We start from the raw sequence: 16,885 nt of genomic DNA, 5'->3' as shown, positions 1-16,885 counted from the left end.
CTTTTAAAGAGAAAATATAAGACACACAATTTTACTTCAATTTAAAAGGTTGCACTTTATTTAAATGTATGGAGATACTTTGTTATTTGCACTTAGAAAACACTTGCTCTCTAGACATTTAGATTTCCTCTTTCATTTCTCAGAGGAAAAAACATTAAAATTAGTGAAGCTAGGTCCCATGGGGAAGGGTTTGTGCGTTGTTGGATTTGACCTGTTGTGTTAAGCATCTCTTTGCTGCAGCTGCTCGTGTTGTTTTGCTTTTAGCTCCCGATTATACCTATGGGGGGGAAAAAAAAGGCACACAGACTAAGACTAGAACACCAGTTACAATAACAGTGTCTGCCTAACAATCTGTTCGGCAAAGGAGGTTTAAAATTACAATGGACTTGAGGGTGGAAACTCAGGATGGGACACTTTAGTTCATGTAAGAAGTTCCAAATTGTTGTCAAGTTTACCTCATTCCTGGCCAGTACTGAAGCCAGAGAACTCCAAATTTTCCCTCAAGAAATAATTTTAAAAAATTAAAAATAAAATGCTGCTCTGCTTAAGAACCCTTTGATCCAGCCGGAACTGACACTATTCAACACTGAAAGCTGACAGAAGTGCAAAGTTTATGAGGAGGAGAAAGCCTAGGCTGTTTCTCAGTCAGACCTATGGGTTTTAAAGAATGCCTTAGACCCAGAAATTACAGCTAACATAGAGTGTTCCTTAAAAAGTGCTCTAGCTATACTGAAAATATTTAAAGCTTCACTCCCACTCAACTGGAAAACTAAAAATGTAGCAAAAAAGTTCGGCAATGTTTAATTAAATTGTTCAGTTCCTCTTGCCTGTTGCACTGACATTGAGGCTGGTAGAATTTATAAATTCCTGGTTAAGATGAGGTGGTGTGAAATGCTTAGTTATAGTATGTAGAGTAGCCCTTCTTAATACGTACCTCCATATTCGGAAGAGTTGAGAGCCACCAGCACAGCCGACAAAGAAGTTCACAGCAAACAGACTCCAGTTTTTAGGAATAATAACTAGAGAGTACCTTGACCAAATAAGGCCTGATGAATGAAAGGGAAAGTTTAAAGATGTTATGTCTTTAAAATGAAATATTCAGACATTCCCCTAAGTTTGGAGACGGAATCACGGGCCAGTTTAAGTAAACAAGTTTTACAACTTCATGTTAGACAACTGCTTTTCTTATAACTAGCCATTTCTCAGCTGTCCCACTGGCACTTGATGCGCTTTTAACTATGGGGATGTATTGCCTTTTCCCAAAATAACTAGACAAGAAAGTCAATCATAGTCTTAATATCAAAGATCCTCTGTACTCTACAGCAGTCTAGACCTTAAGTCGCCAGCACAGTTGCAGGCTAGTGGCATTTTGCTGTAGTATATCCAGCTTGTTGCACCAGCTTAGAGATCACTGAATCCACCACTCCAGGAAGGCTTACATATCATGCAAAATGCACAGCACTGTGTCAGATATCGCAATAAAGTCCAGAGAAGGAAGAAGGCGGCACGTGTAATTTTGATTTTCAGCTTTAGCTGCCACAAGTCCCGCCCCGACAAGATCTGGTGGAACACCCTGAATACAGAATATTGTTTCTGCCAGTGTGAAAAGTCATGGCAGACAGCAGTGCAGCAGTCCGTGTACCACTGCTTCCAAGTTCTTTTAACACATGGAAATTCTTTCCAGTTACGTTAGTGCAATTACCCTACCATTGTATAATCCCTTAAAGTCTGTTCTAAAAAAGTCACTATATCCTGGACTGATTTCAAAATTACTTGACCTGAAGCGAAAGACGTCACTTGGTGGAATGAGTGGTATCATTGTGACTTAAGGGATGAAACTCATATCCTAACTCATAACAACTTGCTCTGGACAGTTCCAAATTAAGACACGTGTAGAAAACTGTTATATAATCACAGAACTCTTACAGATTGAATAACAAGTATAGGTCTGTCCTAGAATTACCATCCAGCAGCAATGGTGAGAGCTAGCGTATCATAGTTAAGCCTTTTCTGTAGAAGTGGATTAGTACTGATGGAGGATTCGGAAAGAAGTGTATACGGTTTTAGAGAGAGTGCTGTGTAAAAGCAGGGAGTAACTTTGGCTTTACCTGTGGCCATTAGTACTGCAGACTGTGCCGTGCTGAGCTTTTCTGCTGGTCTGGTCATGTCAGCCATTCCAGCACATACCAAACCCTGTAAAGAGAAATTCAGTGAGCAACAGTCCAGTACCAGGACCTCCTGTAACAGATCAAACGCTTTACAAGGGGAAGTTGCTTCTTAGCTTAGTGCTTATTCTATATGCATTATGCAGGAGGTGGGATGCATTATATGAGCAGAGTAATTAGACTCTCGGAGACACCATCCACTTCTATTCCCTTGTGGTAGGAATAAGAACACAGTTATGGGGGGTGCAACGGGCTTGCAATAAAATCCCAGGCAGTGGCAATTTTGTATTAATTTAAGAACAAGGTTAATTTAAGCACAGCTGCTTAAGAAAGCAGCTGGAAAAAAAAAATACCGGTTCTCATGCAACAAGTAGAGGTTTATCAAAATAAAGCCCTTCTTCCTAAAGCTCAGGCTAAGATATTGTTGGTAAAGATGTAGGTGTGACACCATATAGTCTTCACTCAGCTTCCTCTGAGGAGGTAAAAGCACTTCTTTTTTTAATATAATTTCAGTAAAAGTAGAAAACTTCCAGGTGAAGTGAGGAACAATCTACTTCACAACATTACTAGCAAACACGCTGCATGATTTGTTTTGTTGTGTTATTGCCCTCTACTGGAAATACAATTTCACGTTCACGTTACAGGAGTTCACAAAAAAAACCCAAAACCCAAAATGCCACAAATAAGAGAGTCCTGATGCTTCTAATTCACTGACTGCCACTAAGGACTCCTTTGGCTCCAATCAGGAAACCAGTTTTCAAGGGCAGAGACTTCTGCGTGCTGCCTCACTTACGGGATTGATGTTGCTGCCGTGGTGCCATGGAGGTACAGATTTTCAGCACACCTGAGTAACTGCAGTAAATGTGCCTTTGCCACATTGCGGAAAAGTCATTTCAATTTGTCAGTGAAGAACTTCGCTGTAAGCTTAGTGCTGCATGTTCACAAAAGAAAAGCTATCTGTATATTAGCTCTTTTGATACAGCAGCAGTCGACACCAGCCTGCTCAGAAGAGTCGCCCGTACCCTCAGGCTGGAGCACATTGCCTGGGAGAGCCTCCGGACGGTTAACCACGGTTACTGCAGCTCCAGTGTAGACTGACAAAGAAACCAAGCTACAGCTTAGAGTGTAACGTGTTGCCTGTGGCCCATAAAAAGCTGGGGTTCACAACAGCAAACTTACAAACCAGCTGGCAATAGGAAGAGCAGGTTATATCCTTGGTTGTTATCAAACAAGGAGATCAAACAGCTTTATGATTTTAGAGCTCATTTATTTTATCTACCAATACAACAACTAGGAGGAGGCACCTGCGCACAGACATAGCCAAGGGGTGTAACCAAGTGGGAAACGGAGACCTACTGATAGCCGAAATGGCAGTTGCCTTTTTTCTTTTTTTCTTTTTTTTGTTGTTTTTTAGGCAGTGGCTGCTCGTGTTTTCTCAAGGTTACCTTGCACTCTAACATGCTTTAACCTGCCTTCAAACTTTGAGGCTTAGGAATTGGCTTCCTTAAGATACTCCTCAAATTCCTCAATCTCAGAAGAAATACATGCTTTAAGAGTTTTGAATTATATGTTAGCTCATGCCTACCTTGAGCAACAGTTGGTGTTTCACAAGAGAAAGATTTTGTGAAACTCCCAGCAAAGAGCACAGTTTTTCCTGAAAGCATTTTTCCCCCGCTGTATCCCCTGCATGTTGTACTATATGTTATTAAGGCTAATTTTGTTCCTCCCCGTATATTAAAAATTAGAGCCTCAGTATTAAAGCTTTCTGTAGGCTCAGATATCTCCTGGGAAACTATTGCTTGCTCAATGGGTTGCTGCAGATTGCCCTCTGACTGACATCCAGACACCAGCTGGCATCTTATACTTACCCATTTCATAATAGGTGCCCAGAAAAACACTGTTTTGGGACCTGAGAGAGGAGGGGGGGGGGGGGAAAGAAAAGAAGTTAAATTATTCAGTAGAGATGTGGCTGCTTTAATACCCACAGTTAGTTTTAGTTTTGTTTTGTTTTCTTAAATAAAGAATTGTGCATATTATCACAGTTTCTACCACTGTACAAGCTTTAATACCTAGTACTCCTAGTTCATCAACTCAGTGCATCAACCTTCAGTTGTGTAAGCAGTCCACCCGTTTCTACAACAGATGAGTAGGATTTTGTATTTCCATTCTTAAGCAAACAAGGAGACTAGAGCAGGCAAAATGCATTCATAATGAAAAGAGTTAGGATAAGGCCTAGGAATAGCGAAGACAGTTTCTACATAATCATTGAAAGCTACTCTACAGCTGGACTAGCAGAATTAGTATTTGAAATCTCTGTGAACTGAATCTTATAAACTAAAACCCAAAAATATTTTATTACTGGTACTATAACAAGTCAGGCCCTCCTTCCCTTCCCAAATCACGGCCCGTCTCTTCATGCTACAGAAGACATGCTGCACAGCAGCGTTAGATGGTTAAAGTGAGAGCAGAAATCGCAAACTTAAGTAGCAGTAAATGTCACAAGGAGAGTGTCCACACGCACCTCTAATCTGCACCTCTGAATAACCATGTCTTTCTGGCAGAAACAACGCTTCCCACCCAATCAACCCCACACCCCAATACGCTACCAACAGGCAAAGGCGGATTATGGGGAAGAGGAGAAAATCTACAGAAGGGAGGGAAAAAAGTCAATGGAATGGGATCTGGGGGGAAACCGTCTCTCTTGCAAATACACATATCTTGCAGCGGTGCGAAAATGGCAACTGGTTGGCTAAAACGAAGTGCTGTGGTGCCACACCTACAACGTGCATACTGCCAACCACGCCAGACATCATTGATCTAGGACTACTGCTTGAAGGCTTAAAAGAGAGACCATGATCCAAAGTATCAGCGCACCGTGCTGGGAGACACTCAGGACACTGGTTCCGATTTCATTAAAACATATTAAGTTTTAGGTCTCGCTAGGCCACCACTCAGCATTCGGATAACATGCAAGATGAAGCCAAGTTTTCACTGTAATATGTTACATATTATGAGTGAAGTTTTTAAATACCAATGATAAACACTAGGACTTTGGTTGTTTGCTTTTTACGTGAGCTAATTTTTCACTAACAATTCAGCCTTAAAAAGGCCTTGCAGTAACTACACTCTCTGTTCTAAGCACCCTCAGCTTTAAAACTGACTTGGGAAAAATTAACTGTCAGGTTTCTACAGCAAGCACCTCTGAAGCAACTCATAATTTGGGGGATAAGACTAATTATTACAAATACCATTTGCTCCATCACGTTAAAGCCAACTAAGTCCTAGACAAGGGCAGGGCAACTGCAACACAGAATGCAACAAAAACTGGCTTGGCAGCTTTGCATAAAGCTTGCTTAGACCCATGCTGCATGTGATAGTGATCAAGTTTCAAACTGCAGTTAATAAATACTAGCACATTACTTTTTGCTTGGATAACTTAATGTTTCTACCTACACAGGATTTGATTTTTTTTTTTTTAGGATGCATGGGGTTGTGCAGCCACTAAACTGTCTAATATTGTTGAATAAATACAGCTCAATATTAATCCGTTAAAGATATAAACTTCAGTTGCTGTTCTCTTAGGCAGCTGCTTAGTACGTCAGTATCAGGCTGCAAATACAGCTCTTTATAAGTCAGTCTTACAGGCTGTACTCTTACAGAAGTAACTTTAATTACTATCATCTATTTTCTTCTAAAACACAAATTCAGATTTGGAGTACTGGAGAATGTGGGGTGACTATAAATTATTAAATCGACATTCCCTAAACAACGAGTAGAGTTTTCAAGACGACTGACATTAATTTTTATCAATAATAGATGACTTGATAAGAAACAATTGAAGACAAGTAGGGTACCAAGCCAAGCTTGTTATAAGGGAAGACTCAAACGCCGTAAGCAGAACACCTCTCCTGAAGGCACGCCAGCAAGCACCCAGCCAGGACGAGCTCTTCCCGGATCCTGACACCCAGAATTTTTCAAGGATGACTGTGACAGCAGCACATCAAAGCCAAGGGAGTTGGTGTGCTGTACCCCAGGCTCTTTGCTGTCCGCCAGCAGCCTCGCTCTGTGCACGCCAGCCAAAGAAACAGCTTTTCAGACCAAAGGAACAGCTTTTCAGACCAGGCATCAATTATTTCACTGGAAGCTTTTTTTGTACCAGAAAAGAAGCAAGCATTGTTCTTCATTTCTCACAAGTGATTTATAATTTCATGGTAATGACACTTATATTCCGAAATTAGACTAGAAACTTAGATATCACCGGAGATAAAATGTGAGCCTTTCATTTTTAACCTACTTATTTTGCAGTCAGAGTGACATCTATTGCATAACTTTCTCACAAACCCACCTTCAAGACATTCAAGGCTGAAACAGAAGTGGCAGAGGTTCAGTTTTGAAACCTGCTTGGTCTGTGGCTTTTCTCACTTATGCCATCAGTATGGATTGTGGCAGATATATATGTACGGACGCACACAGAGTCCCTATAAAATGGATTTTTTTTAAATTAATTCCAACAAGCAGCCCACAGGCAGTTCCGTGAAGTGAAGAGCACTGCAAGAGAACCTCCAAAGTCTTTTTCAATCACTACTACAGTTCTGATGAAGAATGAACGTAGATGTTCCCAGTGCTTGCCATGCCTTGTATTCAATAAAAGCAATTGGAAGCTGCCAGATTTCACACAGGATGAATGTGGCGCTCAGAGGCTTGCTGCCTTTGCAGTGGAAGTGCTGGACATATTGACTCTTTATATACAAAAATTACATGATTGTTAAATATATATATTGGTCTAGTGAATTCAGTACAAATCAGACATTTTCATAACTGCAGTTTTCACTCTTTAACTGTGATTTCTTTAGAGCAACAATTTTCATTTAGAAAAGGACCGTTATAGGGGGATGGAGCAACTGACTAAAGTCCATTTTCACAGTGCATATTCCAGGTAGGTGAAGAGTCAAGGACGCACATCACACTGAAACAAAACAGTGGGAACAGCAGCCTATGGAATTGTAGGATTTTATTGAGCACTCTTTTTAACTACCCTATGCAATTTGTTGACAGGACAAACATCACCTAAATGGCACTGAAGCAAATCGTTTTACAAGAGGTTTCTCCCTAATAACACACGCACACACCACACACCCCCCATGTTTGCTGAAGCAAAGGTAAGCTTTAGGTCAGGTAAGGGTAGCTCATTTCAGGGACACTCGAGCCCTTCCATTCCCACTCGAGCCCTTCAGCTACCCGAGTGGGTTCATGAAGGGCAGGAGTTGTCCTCTTCGGCAGAAAGAAAGTAGAGCAAACAGCAGCCTGACTTAAACCAGGGTACGCTTCAAGATCAGAAATCCTTGCAGCGCTCCCCTCTATTTCTTCAGCGCATCCACTTGGAGGAAGCGACTGCTGGGGCCTCCAGGCCCCTTCGGAAACCGTCACTCCCCCGGATTCGGGCCGGGGAGTAACGGGACGGTGACCCTCCAGCGCACTCGTGCGTGGCGGGAGGCGGGGGTCACGAATCGCATCGTGTCTGGCTTTTTTTTTTTTCCCCTTTCCAAATAAAGGAAGTTTTCCCTTAAGGAGCCGGAGCCCGCCCCCCGGCAGTCCTCCCGGCGCGGGAATCACGGGGACAGAGCTGCGGCCCCGCTCCCGCCTCCCCCACCACAGGAGGACACCCCCCCCCCCCCCCCCCGCCCCAGCCCAGCGCTCCGGTACCCCCGCCCCAGGCGGCCGCGGCAGCCCCCGCCGCACGCCGCCTCTTCCTCCGCGGACCCAAGCGGGGGCCGGGGTGGCCCCAGGCGCCGGGCCGCCGGCAGAGGACGCCCCGTTACCTGCCGGGTGGTTGTAAAAGGGCCGGAACCGCGGCGGCAGCTTGAGCTCGATGCGGTCAAGCAGGCGGTGGTAGGAGGCGCGGAGCCCCGCGACGGCGGCCGCCATGTCGGGGCGGCGAGGGGGGCGCGGGGGCCGGGCGGCGGCGGGTCGGCGGGCGAGCGGGCGGCGGCAGCTCCGTCCCTCGGCGACCCGCCGTCCTTCCACCGCTCCCTGCGAGCCCCGCCCACCTGTCACCCCCGCGCCGGGGGGAGGAGCGCCGCTCTCTGCGCGCTGATTGGCGGCCTCCGCGCGAGGCGGGGCGGGGCGGCGGGGATGGCGCGGCGCTATTGGCTAGGGCGGCCTGCCCCCGCCTCCTGAGGCGAGCTGGCGCCAGCGCGCTCGCGGGAGGTCTCGGGGGCGTCTTCGAGAAGGGCACGAGCGCCCGGCTCAGAGATGGACGCCGGGACGGCTTCGCTCTCCCATCCAAGATGGCCGGCGCGGGAAACCCCGGGCCGCGACTACGCGCCCAGACCCAAGATGGCCGCCTTGCGGCTTCACCGCTTGGCTGCAGGGCGGGTTTGGCCGGCGAAGCCGGACGCGCTGTCGTCACCCGCCGCTTTCACACCGACCCCTCCCCGTGCGGGGAGGGGCCCCCCGAGGCCGCGTTACCGGCTCGCGCGAGACGCCCGTGGTCTCGGAGCGCCGCGCCCCCTCCCTCGCGGCGGGGGGCGGAGCGCCGCGGGGGCGGGGCGCCATGCCCGGGGGCGGGGCGCGGAGCCGCCGCCGCCGCCGCCTCTCGCTCCCCGTCGGTGCCTCGGCGCGAGGCGGGCGTGCGAGCCAGCGAGGGAACGCCGGGCGCGCGGACCGGCCGGTTTCCATGGTGATCGTGCGGGGCGGCCGGTACCACCGGAGCGCCCGACACCCCTCCCCCCCGCGCCCCTTCCGCGCGGGGCCATGTCCCGCGGGCACTGCCCCCACCTGCTGTGGGACGTGCGGAAGCGGAGCCTGGGGCTGGAGGAGCCCGGCCTGCTGCGGAGGCACTACCTGGGTAAGGGCGGGGGCCGCGGCGGCGGGCGCCGCTCGGCCGCTCCGAGCGCCGCCGCCCCCTCTCCCCACGCGCGGGGCGGGGGCGGCTGGCAGCGGCTTCACCCCCCCCCCCCGAGGCGCGCGCAGGCCGGGGGGCGGGGCGCGGTGGGGAGAGGGTCCACGCGTGGCGTGGCGTGGCGGGGGGGGGGGGGCGCTGAGCCCGCTTCCCTCGCCCCGGCCCGGCCCGTCCCGTCCCGGCACGTCCCGCTCCCCGCTCCCGGCCGGGCGGTCCCGCAGCGGCCGGCTCCGAAGTTTCCTGAGCCGGGCGTGGGGCGGCCCTCTGCGCCCTCGGGGCGGGGGGGTCCGGAGCTCGGCGGGGCCCTGGGCTCCCCGCGGGCGCTGCCCGGCGGCCCCCGCCCGCCCCCTGCCTGCCCGAAGGAACTGTTGCGTGAGGGAGGGCCGGCGGGGAAGTTGGGCGGCGGCGGCGGCGGATCGCGGCGGCTCAGAATAGACCGGGAGCCGCGGGTTATGCCCCGGGCTGCACAGGCTCCGGATTTACCGGCCCTGAGCCGCCGCCGATCGCTAGCCAAACGCGTCAGCGCCGGGATCGTGGCGTGGTCGCTCCCGGGCTTTGGGGCGTTTGCCGGGCTGACGGCAGCCGGCGGGCGGGCAAGGGCCCCGGGGCGCGCCGGGCCCCGGGCTTTGTGCTCGCGGGGGCTCCGCAGCCCTCGGGGGCTTGGCCCGAGCCGCCTCCCCGCCGGCTCCTCGCTGCCCTCTCCCCCAACGCGAAGCTGGTTATCTGTCACTTTCTGGGCGCCGCCGGTTAAGAATAGCCTTAGTTTCAGTTTGCGAGGCTTCAGGGAGGTTTCCGTAGCGTTACAGAACTACGGATATTCTTCGTAATGGCGCAGGTTGCATGCCTTCTGCGCCCCCCCCTTCCCAAAAAAAAATATATATGTATGTTAAACAAATATTTATTCACGTGTTTTTGGAGGTGTGGCGGTCTATCGCATCTATCATAACGCCACTTGGGTGTGGGGGGGTGGCTCCCCGGGGGAGATGGCTTATGGCTCGCCCACGCGTTCTTTTGTGCTCGTGTGGCAGCATAGTTCCTGCTTCTGAGCCGAAACGCCGAGTACTCGAGATGGAACTTGTTCACAGCGTTGTGAAAAGTGTGTCTTTTTGTCCCTCCTAGGCATTTTCTGAGTGTGGTTGGTATTGGTTTTCGTTTGGTTTCCTGGTGGAATTTAAGGTGGTATATCGCATTACCGAGTCTAACTCAGTAGTTGTCTGGCTGTGGTCCCTGGGCACTCGGTAATCCACGAAAGGTAATTGAGAAAAGCAAGGTCGTTGCTGGGAGGTTTCCCCCTATTAGAGAGAGGACGTGTGTCTGTACAGCACCTATGTGCACAGAAGTGCTTAGGAAAAAATTTTCGAGGTCCTGAAATTAAAAAAGGTTGAAAAAGAATGGTCTAACTGCTTTCGACTTTTGTTATATCTTGACAGCTGTGCTTGGCCAAGTCTTAGCTGAGGATTGTCCTAACTTTTTAGTGATCAAACACAGGTATCCTGACTGGATACTGAAGGAAAAAAAAATTTTTTTTCTTTTTTTTTTTTTTTGCTTGCTCCAGAAAAGCTCAATGTTAAAATTAGGACTGTAGTGTGTAGATTTTGAAGAAGCACTGTAAGACTTTTTTTTTTTCTTTTACATGATTGTGTCTCTGACAGTTGAAATACTAAAATTTGATCAGTAGAACTCATCCTCGCAGATTTATTAAGATCTCTTTTCTGGACACTGCTCCAATAAAATGTGCATAACTTTAGTTAAAAACAAAATCCCTCTGGTGACTAGGTTAAGATCTCATATTTACTGTTTTGCATTTAATCTAAACATGTTCGGTAGCTTTATAGCCTTGAGAAAATAGGACCGGGGAGAGCCTTCCCACTGGATTGACATTAAGATCTGCATTGGTGGTGGCAAGAGTTGCTCAGTCCTTCTGCTTTTAACGAAAGGGGTTAGCACACGGTGTGCCTGTCTTGTAGAGACATCGCGCTCGTATTCAAAATGGCGTTTATGGCCTTAATAGGCCCACTAATTTTGCTGCAAGACTGCTTGTGTGCAGATTTCCCAGATGACAGGCCCGTTGTGGTGCCTTTTTATGTGCATTTTAGTGTATATATGGGTCTTTTCTCTTTCAGACTTCAGCAGTTCTAGGTAGGAGCTTTGTTCCTTGGACACAGATTTGAGACCGCAGTGGTCAGATTGGCAATGGCCAACAGTCAACGTTACCTATCTAGTCTGAATGGGAAGTAAGGTTTCTTCCTATTTATACTGTTTTTCTACTGTTTCAACAGTCTGACAGACAGAACAAATGCAAGTCAAGCATTTCATTTTGACTTAGTATTGGGAGACTCGAGGCATTGTTCATGTGCATTTTTTGCTTTTTGTTTGTTTGTAGTTTTTGTTTGGGTGTTGTTTTTTTTTTTTTTAGTAAATTTGTCAAAACAATTATGGATACCAGTACAAAATAAAGCAAGTTATGTGTCTCTTCGTCGTCTGCTGCTCTTTTTCAGCCAGCAAATAAAAGGAGAACCCTCATAGCAAGTCCATAAGTAACAATGCGGTTCACAATGTGTTGGAAGGAAGATGCGTGTGTATGAGCGATACTTGCATAGTGAACCATTCATCTGGATGGTGGTGTTATGCTACAATGTGAAATATGGGGAATATTGAAGGCAATTATGTATTGAAGGAAGACATCCGAGAACTAACTACTGTTTCCTATTTACTCTGTGTTTTAGTTTCATGTGAACTGGCAATCAAGTGGCACTCTATTTATAGCCTCTTTCAGCTTTCGAAAACAGCTGCTCCAGGAAGGATCTGTGCATCATACTGTACCTTTCCATGCAGATAGTTCACTCCTGGAATTTATGTCCTTGCAAAACTCTGTCTGATTTTGCAAGATCTCCAAATAATTGCTCTGAAACCTAGTCAGTTCAGGTCAGAGTTCCAGAGGAAAATCTTGTGGAGATGGGGCAATATATAGGTACCTGGGACGTGTCCTTCCAATGTTATTTGGTAAGAGTTCCTGCTGTGATGACAGAGGGAAAATGTGGGTCTTATCAATGTATCTGTTAGCTACATTTTCTTCAGCATGTGTAGGCTAATTAGTCTCCATTTCAGACAGTGCTTGTATCTGAAGTCTCCAGAGAAAGCCAAGCCTTGGGCAGGCTGTCAGTACCGCTCTTTTCTTTGATTCGTTTTGGGCATCGTCTTATCCTCGTGCTAGTGGGAGGAGTCCTGCTGCTGGGTCACGGGTGGCAACCGAGTTTCAGACTACTTTCAGTTGTTAAAAACATCACAGTGCTTTTACATGGAAAAACATTGGTAGTAAACTGTAGTATCCAATATAAATCCTGCTTTGAAACTGGCAAATGTAATTATTCAGTCATGATACTTTCCCAAGAATCTGCAAGTCTTTGTTGCAATTTTCTATCATTGTGGCAATATTTCAGTGGCTAATGAACACACTAGTTTTGATAGCAGGTAAAGTGTTCGGTGCCATCACAATAAAGGCCTCTATGTGGATGAAGTATGGCATATAATAATTTGACTAGAGAAATAGCAGCATGGGTTTCTTGCAAGAAAGAAGTGAGTCCGTAATTCCTCTGAAGTATTTAATGTGACAGGTTTATTTGCTTTTCTGCAAAGGGTCATGCTGCTGAGGATGGCTCCGTTTAGCCAGAGGAAAGACTGAAAACTTTTTTTTTTTTGTTAACTGGCCTAGCAGGTTATCCAGAGAAAATCTGTTAGCCTAAAATAGTTTGCAGAGAGGAACTGATTCCGTTTTTTAGCTCAGAGTGGTTGTCAGAAGTTGTGGTGCTTGATACGATGGAAGCAACTATCAAAGCAAGTATCAAAATAAGTCAATTCTCCCTAATCTCTGTTCACATGCTGTTTTCTAACATCATCTTTCCTTGTGGTACGAAATTTTTAAGCTTACCAGATTTCTTAGAGATAGTGTTGTGATGCTGTCTCCTGAGCTTCCGCTCCCCCCTCTTTAAAGACTGTTTCATATCTTACTAATTTTTAAACATTTGGGAACGGTTTGAAATCTATAAATTAACTGTAAGGAAACCAGTAGTTAGGTTCATTGTGGTTAAATTTTGTGAAGTTTCAACAGCTGTTGCTAAAAAGAGAACTCTAAATATATTATTATGTAGGTAGCAAGAAGTCACTAAATAATCAGGTGTCAGTAGCTCCCCCTCTTTACTGAGAGGAACCATAGTAAAACCAAAACTAATTACAGTTTTGAAGTAAGTTAATTGCCCTGTTCGTAGGTAGGGTTGAAAAACAGGATAGGCAAGAATAGCTGTTACGTGTATGGACAACCGATTAATTTTGATATTGACTGTGTCACATTCATTACCTTATTAGTTTATAAAACCAGTAGTGGCTCATTGAATGTAGATAGAATCGGGTCTTGCTGTTGAACATTTGGTTCTTCCTAAAATACATTCCCCAGGGTGTGAGAGTGAAATTAATTCCTTAAAATACTGAAAACTTTCATTCCCTCTGTCGCTTTTCCTTGGACAAACAAACAAACAAAAACCAGCAGAGGTGGAAATTTGAACATTAGGGAGAACAACTAGAAAGATGTATTATTTTTCGCCAATTTTTGCTCTGCCTATATTTTAACACGTGGTGTCTTAGTCTTTGGAAATAATGCAGAGTAAGAAGCGTAAGACAGCTTTAACATGATCAGCTTTGTAGTTGGTGCTCTTGCAGACTCGGAGATAGTCAACAGAGTATTTAATCAGCCTTTTTTCTTTAATTCTTTGCGTAATACTTTTGATGTTTAATTATTTTCAGGTGCACTGTTACATTTCATGTCCTAAACCTCTGGCATTAATTTTCTTTTCCAGCATGAATTAAAAACACTCACCTGTCACAGCTAAAACTCGGAATTGGTAGAGGTGTTTTATGTTGTTTTTCCTTCTACAAGTCTAGCAAATTAACTGCTGCTTGAAAAAGGACCGTTATAAATTTACCTGGTTGTCTGATCACGAGGACACAAATGATTGACTGCTGTTTTAATGCCAACAGTGTAGCTTCTTGATGGTGCAGCATCTTCCACTGCACTTTGATGTGTGCCCAGAAAACCAGTTCTGTAGTGATATATTCTGGCACATACCAAATGTGAAACTAGACTAACTGAAGATTTTAGAAAGATACAGTTGAACTCCTCAAATTTTTTTCATTAGTGGTGTTTTCTGAATAATAGAAATAGGCAGAGTCAGAATTGAAGTTCACAGTGTAATGAATGAATTAGAGGAAAATATATCTTTGAAACAAAACCAAACATCATTAACGTTCTCAATCTCATATACGTCAGGCAGGAAATTTGGTATAGTCACTGGGTTCTCAGTGGTTGTATAGAGAATTTTAAGACATATAAGAGTATTGGAGAAAAACAATGTTACTTCTTAATTGTAAAAAACACAATAGAGTACAATGATCAGGTATTGCCTTAAACTGGATATGTTGGGGTTTTTTCCCTGTTAATAAAAGCAAGATTTAGCGACTATAGTCCTTAAAAAATTACAGATGGGCAATTGAAAAAGCAATGTGTCATCAGGACCCGTTGATAACAAATTGAATTTGGAGGAGTTTAATGAAGAGACTATGTCTAAAATGAATTCCCTGATACCATCTCATTTAAATTGGTACCAAGGAATGGAAAGGCACAATGCATATGTATAAAACAGCTTTTTGAAAAAAATGTTAGGGGTGATCCTAGCACATAAAGATTAATGATTTTTTTTTTTTCCTAGTTCCAAGTAAATCAACTGAGATAATAAAGACACCCATTTTAAATGTTTTAATAGAATAATATGTAGAAAATAGCACACTACCAGTAAAGGAAAATAAAAACATTAGTATAAAAACATGAATATAGCAGAATTAGTATAAAAACATTAGTATAGCAGAATCATCTGGACAAGGCAACAAATAAAGAAAAGCTGGCTGATGATAATTTGGTACATACCAGAAAACCAGAAAGCGATGTGAGCTGGGAGGCAGGATTAAGGTTGGATGAGCGTTTCTGGTGTCTGAGTGCTGAATGCTTAGTTTTAATTTCAGTCTAATCAGCCTTCTGTTATCTTTGGGATTATTTCACCCATAGACTACCTGAGCTTTGGAAGCGGAGGCGCAGGAGCCAGTTGGACCTGCAAGTGGTACAGCCATGTGGCACTATGCTATGTAAATTTGATAGCTTGTTTTGCTACTGTCTCAGGAATCTTTGCTTGTAGTTAACAATATCATTGACCTTTTCTCAGTTACATCTTCCCTGTGTGTTTTGTGGTTTAATTGTTATGGTTTGTGTTACTGCTTCTGTCTCCTCAGTGTTGTTCCACCTTGCTCCTACTCAGTGGTAAAGTGTTGACAATCACTTTAGTATATATGCTTTTTAAAAAAAATATGATATGCAGGGTCTGGGATTATGCTGTGCCTTCTGTCACTCTGTCCTGAAATAGAATAATTTCCAATGTTAGTTTTTAGGATGCTGGGGATTGATAGGAGTACAACTTCTGGTTTTTTATGTACTTCAACTTGTGAAAAAATGTAGACCCTTACAGATCACGTTATTGTGTTCTTTGGTGGGACTACTTTGCTGACGCCTGTTTTTGGGGGTTTGTTTTTTCTTTTTTTCTAGTACTGTCTAGATCAGATGTTATCAATGAACCTACTTACTGAGTTTTGATGTTTTAATTTTCTGAATCACCAACATTTTTGCTGCTGTTGTATCTTGACATACAGCATAAAAACATGTATGGAAGGGGGATTTCTGGCATTGCATACAAATACATCCAACCCAAGTGGAGCTAGTAGGAAATGATCAGAAATTGGTACAACTGTTTCAGATTGAATTTCTGAAGGACAGAAAACCAACAAGAGGCCTTTTAAGTTGCCTGCAGTTTTGTCAGCTTTGCTTGACAGGGACTGAATTATGCAGATGTACTTTTTTGTTTTTCAGGGATTAACCTTATGTGTAATGTCTGTGCTCTGAACATTAATCATGTGTGTTTATGAGTGTATGTAAGTGTATTGCAGTCCCAAGGCTTTGCATGTGTAATTATATCATCTGAATTATACTCAGTCTTAGGATGCAAATGTATTTGCTTTATGGCCTTTGGAGTCTCAGTCTTCTCATGCAAACAGCTGGAGACTGTAAAGATTTGTGTACACTCTAAATATCTTTTCATTTTTGATTGCAATATTTCATTGAATTTACATTGTATGCTTTTAAAGACAATCTTTGTACAAAAGATGTATTTGCTTTGTAAATAACTGCCTGTGTCTTGGTACTGAGTGTTTCAGACAGCTTCACAGTCAAGTTGCACCTTGATCTTGTAATAATGAGCTTTGGATACATGAAAGCTGTCTCTTGCTGCAAAAACAAGTCGTGTACTGCATGTACTGGATTTGTATTTCAGGATGAGGCAGTGATGTGGGAGATCTGTTTAGATCTCTTTCTTTATTTTTTTTTTAATATTTTTTTTCCCTGTAGTCTTTTTCCAGTTGGATGGCTTCCATTAACTGCATTAGGGTAGACCATTAAGCATATCTGTGTTTAGTCCCTTCTGAGTTGTTGCACTGCAATACTATGAGTTCTTGCGACTTTGCGTGTGATTCCTGATCTTCTATCCTTGAATGTCCCCGAAATAGTCTAGTGGGATATAACTGATCATGTGTCAAGAACTTCTTGACACTTGAGACTAGTCCTGTCCCAGCAGTAAGGGAAAAGATCAGTTCAGATATAAAGTATGTCAGCCTTCAAAGAAAGCTGGATTTTTCACTGATTAAGTGCAAGTCTCAGCATTTTCTTGTC

General features: G+C 44.8%; 2 protein-coding genes across 8 annotated transcripts in view; one reads left to right on the top strand and one right to left on the bottom strand.

Moving 5' to 3' along the window:
• Nucleotides 1-29: 29 nt before the first annotated feature.
• Nucleotides 30-8,212, bottom strand: MPC2 (mitochondrial pyruvate carrier 2). The gene is made up of 5 exons (XM_087758598.1): nt 7,985-8,212; nt 4,034-4,074; nt 2,109-2,193; nt 935-1,046; nt 30-277 (listed from the first exon to the last, which is right to left on the bottom strand). The coding sequence occupies exons 1-5, from the start codon at nt 8,088-8,090 to the stop codon at nt 220-222; spliced, it is 402 nt and encodes a 133-aa protein (XP_087614724.1). The 5' UTR covers nt 8,091-8,212; the 3' UTR covers nt 30-219.
• Nucleotides 8,213-8,773: 561 nt separating this feature from the next.
• DCAF6 (DDB1 and CUL4 associated factor 6) overlaps nt 8,774-16,885 on the top strand; it is a 91,001-nt gene continuing 82,889 nt past the window's right edge. For all 7 annotated transcript variants that reach the window (XM_087756872.1, XM_087756877.1, XM_087756874.1 and 4 more), the window contains exon 1: nt 8,774-9,012. In XM_087756872.1, the coding sequence (XP_087612998.1) occupies nt 8,919-9,012 (94 nt within the window). In that variant the 5' untranslated portion in view covers nt 8,774-8,918. The remainder of the gene's footprint in view (nt 9,013-16,885) is intronic.

Source organism: Nipponia nippon, unplaced genomic scaffold, assembly GCF_047370975.1.
Source record: "Nipponia nippon isolate SJK-2023a ecotype South Korea unplaced genomic scaffold, ASM4737097v1 scaffold_2, whole genome shotgun sequence".
NCBI classification, from domain to species: Eukaryota; Metazoa; Chordata; class Aves; order Pelecaniformes; family Threskiornithidae; genus Nipponia; species Nipponia nippon.
The sequence above is the reverse complement of the archived record's forward strand: the minus strand, read 5'-3'. Positions and strand labels throughout refer to the sequence as shown.

What these genes read in the sequence shown, in the direction of transcription:
- MPC2 (XM_087758598.1), bottom strand. Translation starts at nt 8,090, where the DNA reads ATGGCGGCCGCCGTCGCGGGGCTCCGCGCCTCCTACCACCGCCTGCTT. An exon ending in GGGCACCTATTATGAAATGG is followed by an intron (nt 2,194 to 4,033) that starts GTAAGTATAAGA and finishes TTCTCTTTACAG; the next exon opens with GGTTTGGTATGTGCTGGAAT. An exon ending in TGCAGTACTAATGGCCACAG is followed by an intron (nt 1,047 to 2,108) that starts GTAAAGCCAAAG and finishes TTCATTCATCAG; the next exon opens with GCCTTATTTGGTCAAGGTAC.